The 9,674-nt window shown below is 41.4% G+C and overlaps 1 protein-coding gene across 2 annotated transcripts in view; it reads right to left on the minus strand.

Annotated features, from left to right (window-relative positions):
• Window positions 1–2,435: 2,435 nt before the first annotated feature.
• The window catches only part of LOC100747272 (ADP-ribosylation factor-like protein 4C), a 52,026-nt gene continuing 44,787 nt past the window's right edge, over window positions 2,436–9,674 (minus strand). For both annotated transcript variants that reach the window (XM_012389376.3, XM_012389369.3), the window contains exons 3-5: window positions 9,497–9,674; window positions 7,628–7,843; window positions 2,436–5,692 (exon numbers count right to left, since the gene is read on the minus strand). In XM_012389376.3, the coding sequence (XP_012244799.1) occupies window positions 5,496–5,692; window positions 7,628–7,843; window positions 9,497–9,674 (591 nt within the window). In that variant the 3' untranslated portion in view covers window positions 2,436–5,495. The remainder of the gene's footprint in view (window positions 5,693–7,627; window positions 7,844–9,496) is intronic.

Below are 9,674 nucleotides of genomic sequence, written 5' to 3' on the forward strand. Positions count from 1 at the left end.
ATAAGGAACTTGGAACGACGAGCATCTTCCAAGTATTCTCGTTTCTTAGTTTTTCGCGAAATTTCCGGACTGCAGGAATTGGATTGGGGGAAACGTGTTGGCAGAGCACGCGGAGGTTTCTCGTAAACTCGATGACTTACGGAGACAGAGCGGAAGTGGCGTAAAAGCTGGCCCAGACTGCACGAGTTGCTCGACGGCAATGCGAGCCTGTTATTTGGTTGATTTCGTATATCCTTTCGTGTTCGTACGCCCGCTCTGATTAACGAAAACTAGCGACCCGATCGAACGAAGGCGCTTGACGTCGCTTCATTAACGCTAGAATCACCGGCGGCTAAATGATAAAACTTGTATGAAATTGAACGAAATTAAAGCGCTGGCAATGGGACAAGGATCACGGCGCGATAAGAGTGCGCAAGCTCTTTTATCCGTACGTTTTGCGAGAAATTAGTCGAATCTGCGAAAAGTTGGCCGTTGTATATGCGCAAGATTGAACAAGGCTTATGGGAGAAATGGCAGAGAAGTCGAAGATGAGTCGTCGCAAAATAGCGGAAGAGAAAGAACCCCAAGAAGATGCAAGGTGGTTCGACATCCATCGATGCATTTTCAACGCATTCCAGCACACGTGAGTTGTAGGAAGCGTATCTAAAGGGGTCGTTAGACGTACCGAGCAACAAAGTGTGAAGAAACTGGTTCCATTCCGTGCAGTTCGTCTTCCTTTCCACGCGAAACAGTTCCATCAAAGTCCTTGACTGTTACAATCCATTAAAAAAATCGTCGTTGCCGTGAAATATTTTCTAACTGCAAGATCCTTTGAAGGCTCTCAACAACGAAGATTTATGCTTCCTTATCTCCCTTACGACACGCTGATGCACAACAAAGGTAACACGAACGTTCGTATAATTTTATATTGATATGTTCGACGTATCCAACCGACGATTAGGAAACTCGTCGAGTTTTCTAAGGAAAATAATCTACAAGAAAATGGAATCAGGAACAAGTTTCGTCCATTTTACGTGAAATATCACCTCGTGGATATCTGATAACACGCGTCATCGATCGACATCGTTTTTCCTATTTCCTCAAGGACGTGGTTTTCCAGTCTCATGCATCCATGATGCGTCTTCCCGTTCTCTTCAAACGCGTTTTTCTTATTCTTACGTGCCTTCTTCAGTGACACGGACTCCGTTGCCATCTTCTTCTTGCCGGCGAGCATCGATGGCAAGATGCAGCACACATTCGCATCATTCTTTATCGCGACAATTTTCCTAAATATTAAAAAATCGCGTGACCAGTATGGCTTTTTCGCGTTTTCTGCAACAATAAATCGCGTGGCGCCGTGTCTGGCTGTGACTCATTGCACCTTTATCGATTCTCAACTGCTTCGAGGTGACAACCTGCTTCCCTCGAGTCTCTGTCTCTCGATATTTTCCTCGGAACGAAGAAAATGTCTCCGTGTGTTTCTTTGCGCGGCTGATTTGAGAACTGAAAATTTTCTTTTCCATCAATTTACGTTCTAGTAGTATTTGAAACAGGCGAAGACTCGAGAAGAGCTTTTAACGAAACGTATATATATACAATGATCAACTTCTTCAAACTAACAAATTGATTTTAGAGTAGAATAGGCTTCTTTGATTGTGAATAATGATTAAAGAAACATATATGAAAGATGTATATTCTAATTCGCAACAGGAAACGATTCATCAATCAGAATTTTAGATTCGTGCGAGATAACAATTTGAAACGTTCAATGAAAATTGCAATCGGATTAATCGCGAGTGTTACGGGAAAATTAATCGAGCAATTGAGATAATCCATTTTATTCTCTGTTCTAAAAAAATAATAAATAACAAAATTAATAAATCAACTGAGACAATGCCGTATATCAAATCGACACCTTTCATTTTTACTTCAAATAGAATTACCCTGAAGTTACTTTATAATTGAAGACGATTTCGAATGAAATAGTGATTCTCCAAAATGTTAACAATTTCTCGGTAATCGTTCGTGTTTCGAATTTCCCACCAGTGTCCTATTACTCGAACGAGAATCTGCTTAGAAAGAAAACCGTAGCTTTTCTAAGAAATCGCTTATCGCGAATCAGTTCCTCCACTTTGATATCCAATTTATGTAGGAAGGATGTATTCGTTTCCTGATGTCCTTCCTTTTTACTTTTTCCCATCTTGCGGCTCGCTTCCGATTTCACGGCTACTTCCGTCACAGCGGGTCGTTGTTCCGGATAACGCCCTTGTATATCGTTCGCCGCAAACCACGATTTCCGGTCTCGTGTTGCCCTCTGTCTCCCACCTTAACATCGATCCGTGCACCGCAATAAATAACCAGTCAAATTACGTCGTCCGACTTTCGTGTGCTCGATTCCCATTCCTAGCCTCGTCGGTCCGGAAACAAAGCGCTACATTTTGCTAGTGGAGGCTGCGTTCTTTCTTCTTTTTCGATCCTCCTTCCTGCGCTAGTTCGCCAGTAAATACACCACAAGTGCCTGCTTCAACTTCTTGCTTCGATTCGGAACTGTTTTGCATGTTCTCCACGAAAATATTGTCTCCTGGTAAACTTGCTGGAGCTCGTTAAATATGATCGTAATTGTTTGATAGTGCCGCGATTCCAGAAGAAGCAAGCGCTTCTTGTCGAAGGTAAATGCAAAGTATCGCTGTTGCAGTTTCGCGTAACGAGTCTCCCCACGAGTTAAAACGGTATATAGACTTCTTTGGCGAGAAGATGAAACTTTACGGAAGAACTGTTTCCCAGGTAAGATAGATGAAAAATGGAAGTTTCATGCGGAGTTTGGAAAAATCGCAAGGAAACGTAGAAGGGACGGCCACGAGAACACCAAACGAAATCAGAACTTTGCGCTCTCCGAGACGCGAAAACCGAATATGTAACTTGTTAGCGGCAAACGTATATATACTTCTAATTGGAGCAGGCAATTCTTCCTCGACGAACCGATACAATATAATTTCGTACGATATTTTCCATAAATAGGAATCACCGTTGAAAGATATCCAACGTTTGATATTAAACGTGTTGCAACCGTATCATAGACATGAAAGAAACTGTAACAATCGATCTATAATATTCGCGAATGTTCATAATGTCCGAATTGTTGAACAAAAGGAAAATTTCATGATGATATGTTTCCCACGGAATATCATCAACGCCATAGAAAATATCGTCTCGCATTGGCGGTGGTCGATAAGAACTGCATATACCGGAAGTCCACATGTCAAAGGGACCGTTAAGAATAAAGTACAGTGGCAAGAAACACGAGCACCCACCGTTTTGAGCTGTAACCATCGCTCAAAATGTTCATACGGAAATCGATCAATTTCCTAATGAACCTTTCGTAAAAGCTAACTCTCAAACTTTCATAGTTCTCGCTGTAAACGTTCAACGTATAAACTCGCGGAATACGTAACGTGCAATCGGTCATGATCCAACGGATCATATTCAGGAATAATCGAGCAGCTTTCTGAAAAATGTAGGTCTGCTTTTGAAATTTTTGTTCGTTTTATAAAAACATGAGAAAAGGAAGAAAGTTGAAACACAGTTAATATTAAATAAGGAGGAAATGGAAAGCTTCCAACGCGATTTATTCGACTCGCCATGTTAATGCTAATGGACTCTCTTTTTTCCAGAAAATCTCTCAATTCCGATTTGAATAAAAGGAATAACACGCTGAATCATTTATTAGAGTTAGGAGGAGGGGGCGCGATATGTATCGATTTCAATTAAGCTCAAAACGATCGGTTTGCTTTCCTACTCCCCTACAGAGCACGATACAACGAATACAATATTTGATTCACGTGTACATACGTACGATACAGGCTAATTGAACAATAAAGATGAAAGATAAAGGGTTGAGGATGGTTGTTATCACATCGTTTTACAAAAATTCCACTCGTCGGGAAGAAGCAACGATATTCTATTACGTCTGATCGTTTTATCTCTTTTTCTCTCGTCACATGGTATAAAGGTGCAAAAAATTGGAGAGGCACGATCATCGTCTGAATACCTAAGGTCGACGATTCACCTGGAGCTCTACAAACGCGTACTACGACTCGACTAACACGACGAATTCACGACAAAGGATAACTCAAGAGCTCGAGGATCTTCCACGTAGCGAAAGATCGTCTAGCAAAATTTTCTTCTACTCGTTGCAATGGCAACTCATCTAGCGTATCCATTGACCAAGTAACAAATCTCCGGTGCTATATCCATTCTGATCGAAAATCGTAGCCAGATGTTCCCTTCCTCCATCGCGATCGATTTCTTTTAATTAATCCAGATCATTTCGCGAGCTTACAGTCATAGTTATTAATATACAGGTTTTATCTTGGCCTTCTTGAACCGGGCCCACGTCAGCATTATTAATACGATTCGACGTCATCTTTATCAGCAACGAAGTCGTCGATGAAGCCTCGTTATAGCGAAAGTCCTGACCTCTTCTTCCGAGCGAAATATTTCTGCCTTCTCAATTCCATTTTTATCAGCGAAATGTACGGCTTTAAGCGGCTGCCGAGCTCGTTATCGATAACAAGCGGAGGCAATCGGCAGGGATCGTTGAAAAGTTTCCCAAGGAACGATGCAAAATTTGGCAAAATAGAGCTTCTGTGTTACGGCGGAGAAGCACTTGTTTCGTTGTCATCACGGACATTCACGATTCACCTAAAATATCGGCGAGTGATTCACCATTGCCTCGAAAATTTCCTACGTCCTCCGGATCTTCTCTTGAAAAAGCGAGAACACGTCTGTGCACCGTTTAGGATCGGCAAAAATAGCCGGTGATCGGTGAGTAAAACAACCCCAGTCAGAGCATCCGATCGGAAAAATATTCAGACCGACGTCATCGTCTGTCATAATCGTTTAGCTTCTTCTAGGACCGCTGTCCTCTCTTCGTATTCTTCTCTAGAGTATGTTGCGTCAGCCACGCAGCTTTAGTGGCAGTTTTCATCGTCTCGTATATGCCTCGTTCGTTAAATACGCATTGTTAAACTAAATCAAAACGAATCAATCGACAAAGGAATACGTCCAAGTATAGCTCTGACCTCCTCCTTCGTAAGAGGCCGTCCACTTTTCTTGTATCAGAAAAATTAAGCATCTCCATCGAAGAACGTAGAACCACGACCCCGTGTACGATACCACGAGATCTGTTTCGATCTCTGTTGCACGAATCCACCGTTCAGCTTGCACCATTAAGAACACACATCCGGTTGGCCAGCTTCTCGAGAGCAACACTGGTCCGAGAAACAATCGTCGGGAACAAAAAATCGAGGGTGTTCTACGACGAGAACAATTGTCCGCGTGAACGGCAGGTTTGTGTACACGTGCATTCACTCGAGCACCTCGTGGACGTCGTCATTGCAGCATGACGAAGAGGACGAGGAAGAAGACACCGTGGAAGGCGTGGCTGTATCCAAAGGAGAGACTGTCCGCGACTTACAAAATCAGAAGACGCACGTGCAGTCCTCCGAGGCCCTGGCCTACCTGGCCCGCTTCCTGTTCAGTTTCGCGAGCTTACGTCGCTTCAATATCAGCTGATATAACGTGTCCAACCCCTCGTGGAGGCCTTCGCCGGTGATCGCGCAGGCTGGCTGCACTCTGATGCACGCACTGCCTGGCATTCCGGCTAGTTCCAGGACGCCCAAGTGCTTTTCCAACTCGCCCACCTCTTTGGCACCTGTGGACATCAGGCGGAACGGTTTGGTCAGTTATTGGGTGTATTGAGAGCAAAGAGCGGTAACAGGATGAGGTGTTTGGTTCAAAAGAGGATTTCCTTCTCTGGTTGCTCAGGATCGTGAAAAATAAATACTTTTTCGTTGATGGTATGTGTTAATGATGAATCGAGGATGAAGGTTGTTTAAGTCTTGTGCGATGGAACTTGCATCTCTGTAGCGTTCCACGATCATCTTTTTTCTGGTAGTTTAGGACCGCGTAAAATCTTAATTTAGACTTTTTTTTATCAAAAATGAAGAGACGCAGTTGTGATCTTGCGATGGAATTCTCGTGATGAAATATATCTTCGGTATCGCAGAATTTTTTCATCTAGAGTTTTAGTCGACGATGAAGGTAGTTTAGGTCTTGCGATGGATTTTGGATTTCAGGAACATTTTCTTTTCGCAATAATTCAGGATCATGAGGAATATTTCTTATTTGGAATTTAAAAGGACGAAGATAACTCGGGTCTTGTGGTGGAATTCGAGTTCCTGTTACGGTGACGATTTTCTTCTTTGGTAAGTAGTTCAGGATCATTGGATCTTGTAATTTAGGATCGTAGTTGAAAAAGGATATAGTTCGAGTCTTTTGACTATATTTGGGTCTCTGACTGAATTAGTAGAGGAATATTTTTAGGATTCTAGAAATTGAATCAAGTTCGATAAAAGACTATATGTGTCTGGTTAATCTAAGAGGACAGATTACATATTCTTTGTTTCTAAACGATTATCCTTGCCGAATCAATGGTCTGTAGACGTTGAACTTCACGAATGGCAAGTGTTATTCAATGATCTACATTCAGTTACATAATAAAAGGCATAAAAGCATAATATATAGAAGTCGAAAACGATAATCTTACGAATGACGCAACTGTCTTCTATCAAATTTTTTTTCAAGACCATTAAAAGCAATGTGTTTGTGAAATCAAGTGCTGCCGCCTCATAGATATACAATCTATAATCTAATCATGCTCCAATATAGATTGCGGTCAAGTGCATTTATAATCCTCGTAGCGAAGCCATAAGCTTAAACCGATACGCGGCTGTCTTCTCAGCCACTTGTTCATACTCTTAAAGTCTTCGAAAGCAATTTGATCTTGTTTCTGAACACGGAAACCATTTGCTACAGCTAACGTCCAAATGAAGTCTCGCGGATAACGAAACTTTTAATTTAAAATAGAAGAAAAATCTACTTTTCTATAACAGTGTATTAATAATACCGAGCAAGCGTTGGGAATAGAAAATGGTGCTCATTCTTTTTAATTATTATTACACGAAGAAGATAGAAAAACGTCTGCGTTTTCTAATATCTCCTTACAAAGGAATATATCTTAGACGAACAAGAGAACACATCTAAATACTACATATATCATTTTAAGCGATAGAGCAAAGTCCCACGCGAATAATTAAACGCATAACATCAAGCGTAAGATCGTCTTCCTTCGCTTTCTTTTCCTCTTATCTCTACGTTATTACTAAACAAACATTGAAATAAACGAGGGAGACAGAAACCTTGGCATTTTCACTAACACTTGCTTCTAAAAGACAGCTTACAGAATAGACACGAACAGACGTTTAATACTACGTTCTCTCAAGCAATTAAGCAAAGTCTCGGAAATAATTAAACGCTTAGTCCGAGTTTCAATTAAATTTCTTTCGTTTTCCATTCCAATTATATCTCCTGTTATCGTTAGACATATACTGAAATAAACGAACGAGGCACGGAAACGCTTTCCAGTATATCCTTGTAAAAGACGATAGATAGGATAAGCAGGAGAACGCGTTTTTAATACTCTGCGTCACCGTGAGCAGTTTAATTTACAAAAGAGGCCACGGTTCCTCTTATGATCGAGGCGAAACGCCAACTTAGCACATGCAGACATGCACGAGTACCGTGTTACCTGGCAGATCCTGCTTGTTGGCCAGGATCAGAATGGGAACACCAGCGTTATCCGGGCTCCTGGCTGTTCTGGTCAGCTCCATTTTTGCCTCCTCGAGCCGTTCCGCGTCGCAAGAGTCAACCACGAAGATAATACCGTCTGTGCACCGGGTATAAGACTTCCATAATGGTCGCAATTTCTCTTGCCCTCCCACGTCCCATACGAGAAAATTCACACCTGCGACAAACCACCATAGCAACCCGTTTTACTTGCCTTCTTCTTTTTCTATAGCATTTTCTTTTTCCTTGAACAAAAGCTTGAAACTATCGTTTAGGGTGGAAAGATGCGACTACATTGTTGGATTTGGGCTTTGGCATAATAAATTTATGAAAATAAATAATATTAACGAATCGATAAATTACAGCTGGTAGCTTATACATTTTTCGTTTACAATTTTATATCGGAATGGAACAAGTATCGGATTTAATAATAATTAGACCGCGGATGGTTGCGCGAATTATTGGCTTTGTGCAGGTAATTTAAAAAGGTGGAAGCTAAGTAGAAATTTGGCTTGCTTTGGATGTTTTACGTATGTCTCGAACAATAATTTCGAACGTAATTCTGCAAATTTTTGCACCTTTGAATTTTACATAAATCTAATACTCTACATTTTATTTTTATAATCTAATATAAAGGATCTAATAACGATAAAATCTAAAAATCTATAGAATCAACCTGTGGAACTTTGGTATTAGATTTCAATTTATCAATGAGTTGTCATTTGCAAAATCTGCACTAATTAATACAAAAGAACCATTTATTCCAGAAATTTTTCGTGTTTCTATCACGGAAATGATTGATCTTTTCACGATTTGCTTTCTAAAGATATTAAAAAGCCTACCAAGGGGAATGTGAAAATTTTCCCTGCACAGCGTTTAACCTTTCTTTGGCCATGGAAAACGCTATGAAAATGCTATGTAAAATAATTGGCAGAACGTGGAAGGTAATATTTTTTATCCTGACGTTATTATCTCGAGTATAGCCCACGGTACGCGCATTTTAGTTGCTTTCACATCCTGTTTTAATTCAAAGAAATGGAACTCGTAGGACGCTTCTCTAATGCTTAGGAAACGATCGTGATTTCTTTTCACTGTGAACTGTACTTTCTCTAAAGCAGACACGCCGCCATACGAAGTGCAAAGGGACAAAAGAGGAAGAGGTTCTTTAACGCGATTTCCATCTCTCGGCGCGATCGTTGCTACCAGGTTTCTGGGACAACGAGACCTAGTCGTACGAAGAAACATCGACATCGACATTGACTTATTACGTTGCCACGCACACGGTAACTGTAATAAATGTCCGCGTTCAGCGTTATCCTGACCACGTAATGGTTACGTGTTCAGTTACGATAGTTGCGCGTTCCAACTGTAGACGCTGCATTGGGAAAAATCATCGCCGATTGCAAATCGGTGTTTACCGCGTGACTTGTTTCGGTTTGCTACAAGAAGATGTCGAAAGTAACTCTAGAAAATTTTAAAGAATATCATCGCTAGTAACGTGATCGCTTTTCCGCGTTTCTCAATTTATGGCTTACGATCGACACGACTTTCGAATGGCTCGCGCGATGTGACAATTCCAGCCAATAAAAATTCGCCTACTCTATCTTCAAGATTAGTACGATAAGAAATACGCAGTGGATTTTCATTAAAAACTTTCCAACCAATTTCTACAGCCGGAAATTAACCAAAAAGATAACCCGCGAATTGGTGTATGCAGCGTTGAAAAGCGCAAGCTAAAACCGCGGTAAACACTCGTGCCTTAACGTTGATCGTTGTCGCAAGTATAGTATAGTATACTAGTATAGAAACGCTAAGAATGATTCGATTTTACCTTTCGCTTTTCCGATGCCACCACGGATTCTCTCGCAATTGAAGCCAATGGTGGGCACGGTGTTTAGGTATTGGTCGAACTTGAGTCGATACAACGCGGTGGTTTTCCCAGCACTGTCGAGACCGAGCATGGCCACGTGGAGCGGCGTTCCCGTGGGAAGTGCCTCGAGGAAGCCGCC

The sequence above is a fragment of the Bombus impatiens genome, unplaced genomic scaffold, assembly GCF_000188095.3.
Source record: "Bombus impatiens unplaced genomic scaffold, BIMP_2.2 scf_0036, whole genome shotgun sequence".
Classification (NCBI taxonomy): Eukaryota; Metazoa; Arthropoda; class Insecta; order Hymenoptera; family Apidae; genus Bombus; species Bombus impatiens.